The 16340-nt window shown below is 49.7% G+C and overlaps 1 protein-coding gene across 1 annotated transcript in view; it reads left to right on the top strand.

Annotated features, from left to right (window-relative positions):
* The first annotated feature begins 1552 nt into the window (after positions 1 to 1552).
* MYOM2 (myomesin 2) overlaps positions 1553 to 16340 on the top strand; it is a 100511-nt gene continuing 85723 nt past the window's right edge. The window contains 6 exon segments of the mRNA XM_017887852.1: positions 1553 to 1750; positions 6941 to 7059; positions 8367 to 8522; positions 13232 to 13370; positions 13507 to 13664; positions 15019 to 15111. Coding sequence (XP_017743341.1) covers positions 6953 to 7059; positions 8367 to 8522; positions 13232 to 13370; positions 13507 to 13664; positions 15019 to 15111 — 653 coding nt within the window. The 5' untranslated portion in view covers positions 1553 to 1750; positions 6941 to 6952.

Here is a 16340-nt window from a genome sequence, read left to right as displayed (position 1 = left end):
AGGGAAGTCCCCCAGGTCCCTGAGAACTGGATTTCGTAGGGAAGGAGATGCTGATAAACGGGAAGGAAACATTGCTTGCTCTGGTTTTGCTGTTTGCACCCCCCTAAAAAATATGTGGGTTAAAAGGCTAACTCCCAAAATGATAGTATGAGGAGGTGGAGCCTTAGGGAGGTGACAAGGTCATGAAGGTAGAACCTCCCGAGTGGGATCAGTGTCCTCACACAGAGGCCCCAAGAGCGGCCTCGCCCCTGGATGCAGTGAGGACTCAGGGACCGCGCCATTCCATAACCAGAATGCTGTCACTAGACAGTGTCTGCTGGTACCTAGATCTTGGACTTCCAGCCCCCAGAACTGTGGGAAAGAAGCTCCAGTGTTTTATAAGCTACACGGACTATGGTGTTTTGTTAAAACAGCCTGAATAGACTAAAAAGCCACTCAACAAACACTAATTAAATTAAATGCTAGGCCATCGGAATACCAAGGAGAGGAAGACAGAAACACTCGCCTCCTGATCCAGCGTCCAGGACGCACTGGGGCCCAGCAGGAGGCTGTGCTCGCATCTTTCTCATATCCGATCTTCACCTCCATCCACCTGCTCCCTGGTTCTTGGCTGTGCCCCGATGCCCCAGTGTGAGAACGTGGAGTTTCTTAAGGCTCCTAGGCAATTCTCATATCATATTTTCTCTAATCGTCACAACAAACTTACAGGAAAGTTGTTATTACATGCATTTTGGAGCTGGGGAGCAGAGCCCCGGTGGGGGGAGCAGCTGGCCGAGGTCCTCAGCCCCTATGGTGAGGTGCAGCTGGAGTGTGATTGTCCGGGTTCTCAGATGGGGGCGTCCCCTTGAGGCCCCGCCTCTTGGCCAGGCTGCAGCCCAGGACCGTGCCAGGTGTGTGTTATTTATATATGGACACACGTTGTGCGAAACGACGGGCACCCTGCAGTTATCCGTGTGGTGTAGACGCCCTGTACATCTGTGGTAATGGCTATAAATAAGCCCCGACTTGCCGAGTAGGCACCGCTCCTCTTCTGGGTCGGCAGTTCTTGCTAAAATAGCCCTAAGATACAATCGAGTGAAGACCTGAGTCGTTCTTGAAATGAAAAAACGAACAAACACACAAAAACACACACACGCGCGCGCACACACACGCACACAAACCCGTGGGCTTGCGCACCTGCTTCCGCCACAGCTGACCCCAACTCCGGAGTCCAGGCCTGCGAATGGCCCACATGCTCACTGAAATCCCCGTCATTATCAAAGATTCCTTCGGGGGTATCAGTTTATGTGCCAGGGAACCTGTAGCTCGAAAGGGTTGAAGATATGTCTGAGGATTCACGCCTAAGGATTAGAACTCGTGGAGTAGAGTTGAGGAGGGAGCGTGGGAAGTCAGCGCCCTGCCTTCTCTTTCTGGGTCAGAGGCTGAAGTGTCACACCCGGTTTCCTGGGAAAAGTGCACTTTGGGACTCAGAAGGGACACGTTCCAGTTTGGATCGTGATTTCCACCGCCCTCAATTTGTATAAGAAGCTTTTCCTCCTGAGGTCAGGCTGGTGATTTATGATGTGGGCATGGATGTGGGAAGAGGCAGGCCCCGACGTCTATATATAGCAGCTCCTCAGACCTTAAACTGGAGGGAGGCACAGGCGCTTTGCAGGAGTCAGCTCTGCCTTCCTCGGCTGGAGTGTGGGTGGCTTGGTGAGCCGGTGGCCAGGGCTTCTCTCTTCTCCTTGCAATTTTCCTTTCTGTCTGGGTGAGTGTCTTTCTCTTCTTTCCTTTTCTAATTTGTGGCTTTAAGGGGAGGACTGGTAACTTCTGCACTCACATTTTCTAAGTAGCTCTTCTTCAGGGTCAAGAAGAGAGAGCCAGTGCACACCCTCACAGGCACCCTTTACCGTGGAAAACAGAGCAATTAGTTCTGGGCTCTGTATTTCTTTGACGAGACTTTATGCTCAACTAACATTTTATTTCCCACAGCCGTGGTCTTTGCTAAGTGCCGTCCAGCACCTTGCAACGTGTGCTTTGGATTTTAACCCTGGTCTCCGCATGGCCCCACGGGGCCCCCAGTCAGGGGACTGATGTCTGCAATTTTCATGAGATTCTCTGAAATGAAAGCCTCCCCAGAGGAGAGGGCTGGCTTATAAAAGTATGAAATAATAAAACTGGACATTTTCTTAAGGGAAAAAAGAGTGGAGAGTCATTCAGCTTAGACCTAGTCTATATTATCCAGGGTATGGGAAAGAGAATAATCCTTGCCCAAAAATGACAGCGTTCTCATGCCTGTTTTCTTCTTGGCGCCGTTGGGTGTGCTGTGAACCTACAGACTTCCACAGCTCCATTCTGCTGATAGAGGCTGTGCCTTCTCAGGGTGCACTCTTGATGAAACCTGCTGGAGAAAGACAGTGGGGCTGGGTGGTTGCATGTGGAAGGCACCAGAGGTGACACGGAAGGAAGGGGTTTTGCCATCGCTGGGAACACCTGGCTTTTTCTAATTCTCCATTTCACATTCCTTTCTAAGTAGAAGTAAAACAGGACTCAAAGAAAGTGCGGAACAAAAATAATTTAAGGCGTTATTTAATAAACCAAGTCCTGAGCTAAAACTTGTCTTGGGAGCCAAGGGCTTAGCCACTTGGGGCACAGGCCAACGCTGTGTGTCTGGGAGTCCCTTTCCCCTCTAGAAATGCTTAATTTGGTGTATTTATTGACTTTGACATTTTTAACTGTACAAACAACAATTTTCTTCATTAAGTGGAAGTCAATGTTTTGTACTTCAAACATTTTTTTGCAAATTAAAACACATCTGGTGACATGAGGAATGGGCTCCACATACTGTTCGCAGGAGGATTAGGATGGGGATATCAGACACACAGTGCCCTGCACTGGAGGACAGGCTCACGTTTCATCCTGGTGTCATGATTCCTAAACGTGTCAGGAGCATTCCGGCAGTGGCTGGGGAGCCGGGCTGTGGTGGAAAGTGGGCTGGACGCTGTCAGGAGACTCAGCTGGCGCCTGGGTTCGGCCGTGGCCCTGCGGGTGACCTGGGCGAGTCATATTTCCCTGGGGACGGTCCGTGCTAACAGCGCAGCGTGGCTCCAGGATTACCTACACACACACTGTCCGAGCTGTGGGACTGTTAGCTGCCACCTTGCTCAGCCCCCTGGTTTTACAGCAGAGCAGGTGGAGGCCCCTGAGCTCAAGGTCAGCAGGTCCCCACTGGAGTCACAGCCTCCCAATGCCCCTGAGCCCCAGGGACTCACACCAAAAACTGCCCTGTGAGGAAAGGCTGTTTGTTCTCTCTGTCTCTCTTTTTTTTTTTTTTTTTTGGTGTGTGTAGGGGGTATTTAACACGTCTGAGATAGTTCCTTAAAAAGGAAAATAGCTTTCTGCGTAGGCAGTGGAGGGACATTGGGGTGCTGATCGGCCTAGGTACTGCCATTTTCTTTATAGTGTCATAAATAGTACAGGTTGATCATTCCAAATCTGAAGATCAGAAATCCAAAATACTCTAAATTCTGAAACTTTCTGAGCACTGGCGTGACTCTCAAAGGAAATGCTTGTGTGAGCATCTCAGGTTTCTGATTTTTGGATTTGAGTTGCTCAACCAGTAAGTATAAATGCAAATATTCCACAGTCTGAAAAACAAATCAGAAATTGGAAACACTTCTGGTCCGAGCATTCTGCATAAGGGATGCTGGATCTGCAGGGGGCATTTGGCAAGTCCTCTCCAGGGTTCCCTGCACACAGAAGGAACCTGTGCTGCCGGGGCTGCAGGCACCCAGCACGTGATGAGTCTGTGGGAATTTGCTTCCCCACTGACTCAGGAGGGTCATCACACCCGGCCAGGAGGTGGTGGCCCAGGCTGGGTGAGGGACGCTGGGGAGGTTCTAACGTGGGAAGTCCCCGAGGAGTGAAGAGATGGCAACGGGGACACACGTTCAGGGTGGGTGAGGCTGGACGTGCCGTCCTGCTGGTTTTCTGGGTGGGGCATGAGATTGATAAAGGTGGAATGGAGGGCACATTGGCACTGGGAGTCAAATGCACAGAAGACTTGAACCTGCTACTCCTCTGAGCCAGGAGCTCTAAGATGTTTTCATTGTTGAAATCCAAGGGTTCTGATTCAGGCTTGGCTGGCACATGGCAATTGCCATTCTTGTGGAATGAACTGAGGCTGATAGAGTCTGCAAAGCCTCCTGATTTTGGTGGTCCTGAGCATGAAGTGAGCAGGGAATACACGTGGGGATAAAGGCAGCAAAGTGCCTATTACCCCCATCCAAAGATGCCCAGGGAGACTCCCCACAGTCAGGTACCATTGGAGTGAGGAGTGCAGGAAGTGTGCACACTTGATCCCAGCTCTGCCTTGCTAAGCACTACAAAGTGTAGCCCCTCACACATGAAGTGTTTGAAGACTTCCAGGCCCAGAGGACTGCGTGTCAAGTCAGTGATACGTGGGCTGCTGGTTCTGCACACACATTGGACAGGACGTTCCAGACTAGTTGAAGGATAGCTAGTCTGTGAGCTCTCAAGGCCTGAGCTGTTTCACATTGTTCCAGGTCTTAGGTCTAAGGAGGGCGATTTCCATCCAGCGTGATTCTCCTCTTTTTTCTCCTTTGACCTAATAGGTCGTATTTTTACTCTTCCCTTTGCCAAGAAATACAAACACATCTGAGGTGTAACTCAACATAAATGTAAGTAAATGCTGTGATGACACATGAGCCTGTGCTGCAATAACAGGTACTGGGGATGGTTTACGTGTCTGCTGGAGTGTAACTGCCTGGTATTCGTCAGGCCAATCCCAGAAGAACCTTGGATAGGAAACTGGATGGAAGCTGAAACATCTTCCCCAACCTTGCTCCAGCTTCAGTTCAGAGAGCTCTTCCCAGCACCCTGCTGGTGAACTCCAGAGAGTGTAAATGGGCTTCCGAGCAGGAAGCGTTTCTTGAAGATCCACCTTGATTAACTCATTGGAAAATCCCAGTGAGCTGCATCTGGGGAGATTTCAAATAGTAAAGCAATACATAGATTTTCTCAGATACCTTTTCCTGTCTGCAGAATTCTTGAACCACGATAACAGTCACAGTGTAACAGAGACAGCTACCGATCTCGGTACCAGGGCCAGTGCCAGGCGTGGTGCAGATTGAATATGGAACACCAGAGCTAGAGGAGCTAGAAGCTACCCAGGCCTCATCAGAATGCTGGAGTCAGAATTCGATCCCAGGTCTACCAGACGTCAAAACCTGGGCGCTTGACCTCTGCGCTATGATGCCGCCTTCAGTATTGGGGTGGGTGGAGGAGATATGCTTTTGCTGTGTTCCGTCAGGTGCCACGTTCTGTTATATCCCTGGAGTAGAATGCATGCTGGCACACTCTGAAACACGGCTCGGCCCTCCCGGGGTGGGCTGGTGGTTGACTAGTTGAATTTTAAGAGGCAATATTGAGAGAGTTAGTGTGGCAGAGTAATAAAGGCCCAGAATAAGGATGGCCTTGGGGCAGGGGTAGCCTCTTCTACATGCTTTTGAGGAAGAATTTCTCCTTTCTGGCCTGTGTGTCCTGTTTTCTGCCCTGTAGAACAGGAGTTTGGATAATCCCTAGTGATCTTTCCAAGTTCTACAATACTGTCATTCTCGGAGATCACAGAGTTCGAAGGAAACAGATCGTAAGGAGTGTCCTTGGGGCAATTTATGTGTTGTGGTAGGTTTTCTAGCATGTACTCTGGAGATCCGCACAACGACACATTCATCTCCCAGCAGCCCTTGGCATTTTCCACTCGAGTCTCGTTCCCATGGGCCGGGATGTGGGTGGCATCCCTGGGGCTGTGCCATGGGGTCTTACCGAGGAGTTCTGTCTTTAAATAAGGACAGATTCTCCTCGTTTAAACAGAAGAGTCAAAAATGGAGCTCAGGTTGTGAGTCCTTCCACACCTTGTTTGGGAAACTAATGACTGTAGAGATTTAGCAATACGGTCCCTGCATCACTTTGTAGCGATGATCAAGTCACTCAGCATGTTGGCATTTTACGTATTTTGGGTGAACATGTACAACAGATTGCCATGTCTAATACCTGTAATGCTGCAAGTTCCCAGAGAAAAGAATGGAACTCGATGATTTCTTGTTTGGGGAGAATTTCATCCACACTCTCGAATTTCCCCACACCCCTGAGGCTTTGATGCCAGGCTCCATCCTCACTTTCCTGCTCACCTCCTGCCACACCCGTCTACTGTAACCAGCGAGACTTCAGACGGCCGATTCCAGGGGGCGTCTCCAGCCAATCCCTTCTTCCACAGCCCCCTTTGCGTGGTGGAACAACTCCCGGCTCCCCAGCCAGACACCAGCCACCTCTGCTTGTGGCTGTATCTTTCCAGAGTGATTTCTGGTCACACCCCTGCAAATCTCCCACGATCCTGGATTCTCCTGTCCCGACCTTTGCTCACGGGCTGGACTCCTTTCCTACCTCCGCCTGGCAGTCCTGCCTGTCCACCAAGGCTCCTCTCAAATGTCACCTGCCTCGTGGGCCACTCGGCCGTCCTTGGCTCCTGCCATTCCCAGGACACCTTCTATCTCCCCCAGGCTCTTGGTTCTTATCACATGTTCTCTTGTATTGTAAGTGTTTGTTTACTTCTCTAATCTGCTTTAATTCTTTTTGTCCTTCCCACTCACATTGCTTTGAACTTTGCCCTGAACACGCCAGGGGTTCTAGGAATACTTGTTGAGTTCACAGTTAAATGAAACACCAGCCCAATCTTCCAACTGTTATGGAAGAAAACAAAAAATAAAGTTGGATCCCTGGGAAGTTAATAGGCTTCCTGACTGCTGGTCTAAGGTGATTTCTGGCTATGTAATCTTCCGTTTTTTCCCTTCCCAAGGGGGTTTTATTAACTGGAGTTCATTTTCCCCTTGGGAATGATGCCTGTGAGGGAGCTCAGTGTTGTGTGTGACTCTCTTTGTAGGAGGACGCCAAGATGTCCCTTGTGGCCGTCCCCTTCTACCAGAAGAGACACAGGCACTTTGACCAGTCCTACCGTAATATTCAAACTCGGTACCTGCTGGATGAATATGCGTCAAAAAAGTAAGCTGACATTGGCTGATGAGACGTGCAGAGCTTTGATTATGGGGTCTGATTTTAACAGCTTTTCCAGTCCTGTCAGCCCTGCAGAGGCATGGGTTTGCAGGGAGTCAGAGAGCAGGGATGGCAGCCTCTCCCGTGCCCAGGTCCTGCCACAGAGCCGCATTGTGTGGAGCTGGCGCCATGTCCTGGCAGGTCCTGCTGGCCGGGCTCTGAGCTCCTGGTTGAGGTGGGGAGGCAGGAAGTGCTTTGTATGAGTTCACTGATTTTACTGCTCATCGCATGCCTTCCAGAACTAGGATCTAAAAAGCCACCCAAAATAAAGATAAATGAGGTTGAAACTAGTGGGAAAGGCTGTCGGTAGGAGAGAAATTAATGGGTGGCAAAGTAAAGACGGAATGGGAGGCAATATTAGTGATTTTGCTACATTGATCATGGATGTGCCCAAATCAAGAATCCCTGCCTCTGGGGCCGGTGTGCAGCCGCACCTTCCGGAAGCTTCTTGGGGATGGCCTCATCCAGGATGGCAGCTCACGCCCCCATAGACACTGTTTGTCTAGCAGCAAATCTGCAATCTTAATGGGCTGATTGGAAGGCTGTAGTGAAGAAAGGGAGGGACCACGGGCAGGCGTTCTGCGGCCCAGGTGCCTGCCTCATGTCACCCACACCCTATATTTAGAAACGCTTAGGGTACTTTTATTTAGTTGCCATCCCTTGTACTAAACAAAGCCAAACAGTTGCAGCCCCTCCCAGCAGCCTTGGGGTGTCTCAAATCCCTCAAGATATATATAATCCTGGCATGGAGCCAGAAGGACCGTGGCCGGCACTGGCTGGCTCTGAGGGGAGGTGGCACCAGCCACAGTGAGCTCAGGGAGAAAGCACCCCAGGGCGGGTGTGTGTGGATGTGGGTGTGGGCACACAGGGACACAGGCTTGGTTTGCCTGTGTGCAAGCGTGTGTGCACTTGTGTAGGTGTGTTTATGTGTGCACACGAGTGTGTGTATGCATGTGCATGTGCTTGTGGGAAGGGATGTCCTTGCATTTATGCATTTATTTGCATACACGTGTGTATGTGTATATTGTATGTGCATATGTGTGCATGTGTGGCTGCACACGTGTGTGTGGGCATGTGCATGTGTGCATATATGTGTTTAGGTGCATGCCTCTCATATGCCTGTGCATGTGTGTGCTTGTGTGTGCTCTGCATATATGAGTGGTTTGGGGTGTGTAGAGAGAAAGTGATGTGTGTCAGGATAAATTTCTTTACTGTGCCTGCGCGTGCATCTCCTAATTGTGTCCATGTTCCTGAAGGCGAGCCTCCACCCAGGCATCTTCCCAGAAGTCCCTGAGTCAACGGTCATCTTCGCAGAGAGCCTCCAGCCAGACGTCCCTGGGAGGAACCACCTGCAGAGTCTGTGCGAAGCGGGTGAGCACGCAGGAAGAGGAGGAGCAGGAGAACAGAAGCAGGTGAGCGCATGGCTTCCCTGACTCTGCCTGTACCCTGCGTGGTGTCGCAGTGGAGGGACAGTGAGGAGGGAAGGGAAGAGCGACCTTAGCTGAGAGGGAAGACCGAGGAACACAGGCCATACCTGGGGCGAGGGAGAACCCTGCTGTTTCTCAATCACCTACTTCTCTTTACCATCATTATCTCAATTAATCCAAACAAGAAAACCACTGGGCACAAGCTTCCCACCGTTTTGCAGAAGAGAGCGTTGCTGTCCAGAGCGCTCATGCCACTGTTCAGGGTTCCATGTCTCACGCATGTCCCAGCCGGGCTTAGAGCTCCAGGGTCTGTGGCTTCTAAGCCAAGCTCAGCCCCTCTCCACACAGAGCAGGATAAGCATGCTTGAAAATATCAAGACGTAGCAGTGTGAGATTAATTCTGAATTTCCACTTGCAACCTCTGCAGCTATGCAGGAACAGCCGTGGAGGGTTGCAAATTCAAGCAAGGTCATCTTCCTAAGTGGGAGCCAGGGTTTTAAACAGTTGTTGTGTGGAAACTAAAGAGTTGGGAAGGGATTCTATAAATTGTCATGCTTTACATTTCAACAGAGGCAGCTCATGGGGCTAAATGTCATAGGAACGGGATGGATTAATAAAAATGCCAGTCTTAAAATTATTTCCAGATGACGGAGAAACAGGTGGTGATATTGCTTTGATCTTTTAAGGACGAAGTGAACAGTTAAATGTTCACGGATGCCTTGTTTTATACCTGCTATATTTTTTCCCTCATCTCCCCCTGCTACTTCTGGGAATTTTATCTATAGCTTCAAAGCACTTAAAACCTGAAGGAAAAATGAGATTCGAGTAAACATCTTTCACTTTGGAAGTTTCAGAATGATGAAGCCATCTGTTGAACATAAACAATGTATAGCCAAGGAGGTTAACCTTTATTTTAAAATTTTGAACTTTTAAAATATCATAGGATAATTTTGCCATGTAAATGAATTCTAAAGTGAAGATGTCTTTTGTGAAAGAATCTGTTTGAAATATAGACGTTAACACCATCCAGATTTTGATGGATTTGATTATAGGATTCTTCTACCTATATTTAGGTTTTGGGGGCCACAATAGAATACTTGAGCTTAACATTTTATTTTTTATCATTTAAACTTTGATGTGGCCTTGAACATATTGCATAAACTTTCTATTGCTCAATTTCCCCGCTGGTAAAATGGTAACAGTGAGTGGCTTACTGTGATTCATATGGTTTCGGCAGCAAGGACTTTCATGACAGCCTTGGCTGTTGGAAATTGTCCTAAAACACATTGGGCTATGCTCTTGCAATACCAAATCTGACTCAAAGAAGGGATTTGAATGGCTGGTGATGGGTTATGTTCTCACTGCACCTCTGATGCTCACATTAAATGCCAGTCCCTCTTGTACATAGTAGAGACGGGGATGAAGCCCAGGGGCTGTCCCAGCTTTGTGTGGAGCCCACGGCTCACGCTCTCCATGAGATTTTCTTCAGCAGTCCCCCAGTGTTGTATTCTCCTAACCCACGTGCATGTCTTCCACGGGAAAGGTGGTTTTGAAATCAATTCTTTCCTCCTTTAAAGGTAAACATAAGTCGTGGGGATCTCGGTGAGTTGGGCAAGCACTAATTGAGATTTATTGTGAAGCCTCTTCTATTACTGTCATGTAGGAGGGCCCAGGAGGGATGAGTGAGCCCCGTGCTGAGCGATGTGAACAGCTCCGTGGATTCCAGCCCTTATTAGAATTCACCACTCTCATGGGCTGCAAGCATCATTGCAAGCATGTATTTATCCTCGACCTCCCAAGGTGGATATTAGTTTAATGCACTGGACAAGTGGGTCCTTTGCAAAAGATGAAATTGTGGGCTCACTGATGTGAGTTACTGCTGATGTCCCTGTGTAAAATAAATACTGAAGAGACGTCAGTGCTCTGAAGGCACTCAACACATCCTTCTGGAAGATATGGCCCCGGCACTCTGAAGGCACTCAACACATCCTTCTGGAAGATATGGCCCATTGGAAATGTCCCTCTGTCATCTTCCTTCAGTTCCAGTGAAAAATGGGCCTCCCCTAATCTTGCAAGCAACCTGTCCCAGGGCTTGTCATTTGCAATCAGTACATGACAAATGACGTTACTCTGCACACGTGGGCTGAAGTCACGGTCAACTGATCATCAACCGGCAGAAATATTTCCTCAATGACCTGACTTGGGGTTGGGTGTGGGAGGAATTTCAGACCAATTAGTTATTCTGAATCATAGAGAGTTAGAGGATAGTGGTGCTGTTGACTTAAGAATAAGCTGAGGCTCTTGTAACTCAAACATAAAGAGCCCATAGAAATGTAAATGGCATCAAGAGAAGACGTTCACAGCGCTGCGTGGCACAGACCAAACTTTGTCTTCTCGATCCCTGCAATTCAGTGGGATTCACTCCCTGTAAGAAGGCTTGTTCCCTGCAGGATGTCTGACGCCACAGCTCATTTCTTGAACACATATTCCTAGAATTCCTCCTGGCATCTGGTACCTGGATACTGGGGGAACAAAGTGGGCATTTTCCCGCTTGGTTGGGATTCAGAGTCACAGTACAGGGCTGGTGTCATTCAACACGCACATGCATGTGCTGACAGCAGTGGCAAGTGCTGTGCAGGAGGAGGATGAGGACATATGAAAGAGACCAGCAGGGCTGTGATCTGAGGGTGGCCCCACGGGAGAGTCTCTGAGGGAGAGACTTTTGTGCTGAAAGCAGGAGGAGCAGAAGCCAGCCCGTTAGGGGTTGGGAAGAATCTGCCCCAGGCAGAGGGCATGCAGAACAGCTGAGGCCCAAAGAGACTGTTCCCTAAACGTTGGAGGGAAAGGCAGTGTGTCTGATCTGAGCGGGGACAGGCAGGTGGGAGGTGAGATCCCAGATTCCTAAGGAGGTAAATCCACATTCCTTTTATGGTTAGATTTTAGTGTTCCTCCCACCCCGTTTCTGTACGAAGAGGCTGCAGACTTTTCTGCAATTCTGATTGCGAACATCCCAAATGCCTCACACCAGGCCTTAGTCTTATTCGCTGCAGGGGAAGCGCTGGTCCATGGGAGCTGTGTGGGGTGTGGAAGCACCTCAGACAGAGGCCCTGCACCCTGGGCCTCCGACAGCCCTTACCGCCAACCTGCAGTAGGTCTCGGACAGCTCTCCCCATGTCTCTGGACAGCCGTGACCCTGTGGTCCGCTCCAGCTTCGACACTGGGACTTTCTGTGCGGTGTGGCCCTGGCCGAACAGCCTCTTGGTGGCTCACACAGTACCGCAGGCAGCGTTCCGGCTCCACCACCTTTCCCTCCACCACCTCCTTCCCAGGCAGTCTGTGCAGCTTCGCGTCCCTGCCACTCGGGAACCAACCTCCCCCAGCCTAACTTAGACTACTGAGTATTTATGAGTCATCTTCTGTGTACTTAATCTGGGGAATACAGAAGTGAGAAGTAGTCAATCCTTTCTCCTGGGAAGGATAAAATGTATGCAAATTACAATCATAAAGGCCCTAAGAGAAATAAAAAGAGGTCTGGCGTTTAAGGCAGAGCGGGGAGAATTAGGAATGGCTCCACGGGAGAGATGGCCTTTGAGACGGGCGTTGAAGGAAGGATAGAGTTTTGATTGAAAGGGATGGCAGTGAGGCTTTTCTCGCGAGTGGGACAGAATCCCCAGACGGCAGCAGAATAGTGAGCATCCTAATTTCGGGGAGACCTTGGGAACACGATGGATGGTGAGGGAGGGAGATGAGGCTGAAAGAGCTGCCACAGGGTTTCCGGAGCATCTCAGAGCATGGAGGCAGCCCGGGCCTGGCAGTGTTGGGGTGCGATTTGTGGGGTTCACAAGATGGCACCTGAGCCGTGAGGATGTGGACATTTCTCAGTCCCTACAGATTGAAGATGCTGAATCCTTTATTTATTCTTATTTTTAGCATTCAGACTTTTCTTATCTGTATTTTTTTTGAACTCAAAATACTTTAATTCGGTCTTAAAATCCCTCAGAAACTGCATCCTTCCCAGGAAAACACATAGCTTTTATTTGCTGCCCTGCAGAGGAAAACTCACACAAAGGGAGATCACCATTTTCCTAAATTTTCAAATCATGGAACTGACTTCAGAAGCACCCCTAATCCAGCAGCACCTAACAGTTTTGAGTCTCAGACCTGGGAAAGCATCAAGCCCTTTGTCTGATAAATCCACAAAGCTTCCCTGATTTCCCGAGGTGCCCTGTCTTTACCGAGCATCTGTGGCATGCGAGTTTCTGGGCACACGAAGATGAGGAAAAATGTCTCTGTTTTTAAGAGAGCAGATTAACTTCCCGACTCTGAGTGGGTGCCTGTTGTCTTTTGTGGCTCACAGCAATTCTCCAAAGCATCTCTGAGGGCCTCCAAGCGGTTGCAATTGTGCACTCTCGGTGGTGAAAGAAAGTTGGGGCCGCCACCTCCTGTATTTCTTTTTTTATTAATAAATCACATACATGTTCTTCTTTACAACTTCATCATGCATGGCATTCACACACCAAAATATACTCTTGACAATAGATACAGATGAGCAGGAGTAGCATTTCTCCTGTTCTCTTCTTGAATGCACTTAAGGAAACCCCAGGGGAGAGAACGGCCTGCTCTTTCTAGCCTTCAGGGGCCCCGTGGTTTTCTCTGCGACTCCTGAAACGGAGGCCACTTCTTGGCTCCTGCAGGTACCAATCCCTGGTGGCCGCCTATGGCGAGGCCAAGCGACAGCGCTTCCTCAGTGAGCTGGCCCACATGGAGGAGAACGTCCACCTGGCACGCTCCCAGGCCCGCGACAAGCTGGACAAATACGCCATTCAGCAGATGGTAGGAGGGTCTCAGGGCGGCTGGGTCTCTGGGATGCATGGACTAGATCTTAGCTTGTCTGCATGGTGCTCGAAGGGCCGAGGGTGGAGCGTGGCTCGCTGTGTGGGAACCTGACCATCCTTGCTTCTTGGGGCAGATGGAGGACAAGCTGGCCTGGGAGAGACACACATTCGAAGAGCGGATAAGCAGGGCTCCTGAGATCCTGGTGCGGCTGCGATCCCATACCGTCTGGGAGAGGATGTCTGTGAAGCTCTGCTTTACCGTGCAAGGATTTCCCACACCCGTTGTGCAGTGGTGAGGGGTTCTGTTCCTAGGGGGTTAAGAAGTCCGTTCTGTGTTTTTGTTAAGAAAGACCCCAGTTAAGGAGACAAATGCCATTGAGCCTGTGCTGGAGGCTGCTTGTGTTGAAACTCTATGCAGAAATATGTTTCTAGAAACTCTGAACGTCCACTTTAACTAATATGCAAACATTTTTATTTTCATGACATTGAGTCAACAAATTTTTCAAGGGCTTTTTTTTTTGAGATGGGGTTTTGCTCTGTTGCCCAGGCTGGAGTAAGATGGTGCAATCTCAGCTCATTGCAACCTCCACTTCCCTGGTTCAAGCGATTCTCCTGCCTCAGCCTCCTAAGTAGCTGGGGCCATAGGTGTACACCACCACGCCTGGCTAATTTTTGTATTTTTAGTAGAGATGGGCTTTCATCATGTTGGCCAGGCTGATCTTGAACTCCTGACCTCAAGTGATCTACCTGCCTTGGCTTCCCAAAGTGCTGGGATGACAGGCATAAGCCATATGCCTGGCCAGAGGGTTTTATTTAAAAGTCACTACCCTGAAATGAGCATGACTGTTGTCCTGTTTGCAAGAGCACATGCATGATTGCTGAAGGTACACAAAGCTGGAGAGTCTGCTTTTCAATATGGAAAATTCATAAGTGGAAAGCGTAAACTCTGAAGCTTTGGGACTGCAGGGCTGCAGTTAATCAAGCTGTGATAATTGAAGAATTACATCTTTAAGCCCTCGAGACCCTTTTTGTATCAACATGTATTGCTAAAGTTATACCTATATCTATGTGCATTTATACGCGGGGTTGGGACTCTGAGCCACAGACCAGGCGCATTGTGGCTGATGGCTGGATGCTGAGGTTCTCTGGAAGGCAGGCTTGGGAGGCTGAGGCTCGCCTGCTCATGATGTGGAGATGCTGGGGTGGATGTGGTCCTGCCTTCTGGATGGAGCCATAAAGCCAGCTTCCCTTCCCCAGGGTCAGTGCGTTAGGTCCCGCAGAACTCCCTGAGACACTAGCTCCACTGCAGCTTAAGTAGGTGGGTCTGCGACCCAGTGCCCCAGTTTTCCTCATGGAATGACAAGTCCTGAATTCCCAACAAAAGTCAAGCAGATGTTGGATCTGCCAGGTGGGGAATCCCCTGAGAGTCTGAATGAGGCAAGTGCTGCTCTCGCCTTAGAAATCAAAACCAGTGCGAGCTCTGGGCCTCGCCCTGGGGGCTCTGTCCTCCTTCCACCTGAGGCTCTAAGGGAAACACGCAGAAGTGGGCAGCAGCACGTCCGAGGGGCGCGGGGGAGCTGGGGCAGAATTGCACACACACAGAATACAACTCTGCCTTTAAACTAAAACGTGTTTTCCTCATTTAGGTACAAAGATGGCAGTCTGATTTGCCAGGCGGCTGAACCGGGAAAGTACAGAATTGAGAGCAACTATGGCGTGCACACGTTGCAGATCAACAGGTATGGCCACGGTGGGGGCTCTGGACACTGGTGTCCAGTAATCAGCATTGCAGACACCAAAGAAGAAGTCAGATGGGTAACTGGAGGCCAAGTCACACCTGGCTGTTTGCACCCCGGGTGACTTTAAATAGCATTTATGAGTTAATGGTACTGGTGCTGGAAGCTTCCCTTTGTTTTTCCTTAGTGTCTGGCCAGAAGAATGCAAAGTCTGGGAATAAAGACAGTAGATAGTTTAGGGAAAGGTAATGGCATCTGGGTGGAAAGGCTGCCATGCAGTGCAAGAAGGTTTCATTGACACCTGCTGCCAGGTTCGAGTAACACACCCTAAGTTCAGACTCTTCAAAAAATGATAACCTTGATTTTCTTATAACAAATCAAAAAAGTATATGAAATGTAGACAAATAAAAGAAAAACAATCATCTATACATCCAGCACCCAGTATGTTGCTGTATAGCTGGCATTTCTTCTTTTCTCACGTGACACACACACTTCTTTTTTTTTTTCTGAGACAGAGTTTCACTCTTGTTGCCCAGGCTGGAGTGAAGTGGCACTGTCTCAGCTCACCACAACCTCCACCTCCCAGGTTCAAGCGATTTTCCTGCCTCAGCCTCCCGAGTAGTGGGGATTACAGGCATGGGCCACCACGCCCAGCTAATTTTGTATTTTTAGTGGAGATGTGGTTTCTCCATGTTGGTCAGGCTGGTCTCGAACTCCCGACCTCAGGTGATCTGCCTGCCTCGGCCTCCCAAAATGCTGGGATTACAGCATTTTGATCATCCCTGGGGGAGAGAAACCGGGCTCAGCTCTGAGGACAGCAGGAAAGTGGGAGTGAGACCAAGGAGCAGGGTAGGGTGGATGGGAAATTACTCAGGAGAGACGGGGGTGACGGGGTTCACGCCAAGCCTCCCCAGCAGGGTTCTGGCTGAAGTCAGGCTGGGGCCATCAGACATCCCTGGGGATGGAGGGGAGAGGAGCCCATCTGCTGTCAAGGGAGGGGCTTGAGGTCGGCTGATCTGGTGGGATTCGTACTCTTGAGGGCCCACCGAGCATGGGGCCTGGTTGAGAAGAGGGTTCCAATGAGTTGTCTCCGGTTTAGTGAGGGAGGGTGTCTCTGTCCCCCTCCAGCCCGGTGTTTAGTGAGGGAGGGCGTCTCTGTCCCCATCCAGCTCAGTGTTTAGTGAGGGAGGGCGTCTCTGTCCCCATCCAGCCCAGTGTTTAGTGAGGGAGGG

Source organism: Rhinopithecus bieti, unplaced genomic scaffold (assembly GCF_001698545.2).
Source record: "Rhinopithecus bieti isolate Rb0 unplaced genomic scaffold, ASM169854v2 scaffold_15838, whole genome shotgun sequence".
NCBI classification, from domain to species: Eukaryota; Metazoa; Chordata; class Mammalia; order Primates; family Cercopithecidae; genus Rhinopithecus; species Rhinopithecus bieti.
Note: the sequence above shows the minus strand (reverse complement) of the source record. Positions and strands in the feature narration are given on the sequence as shown.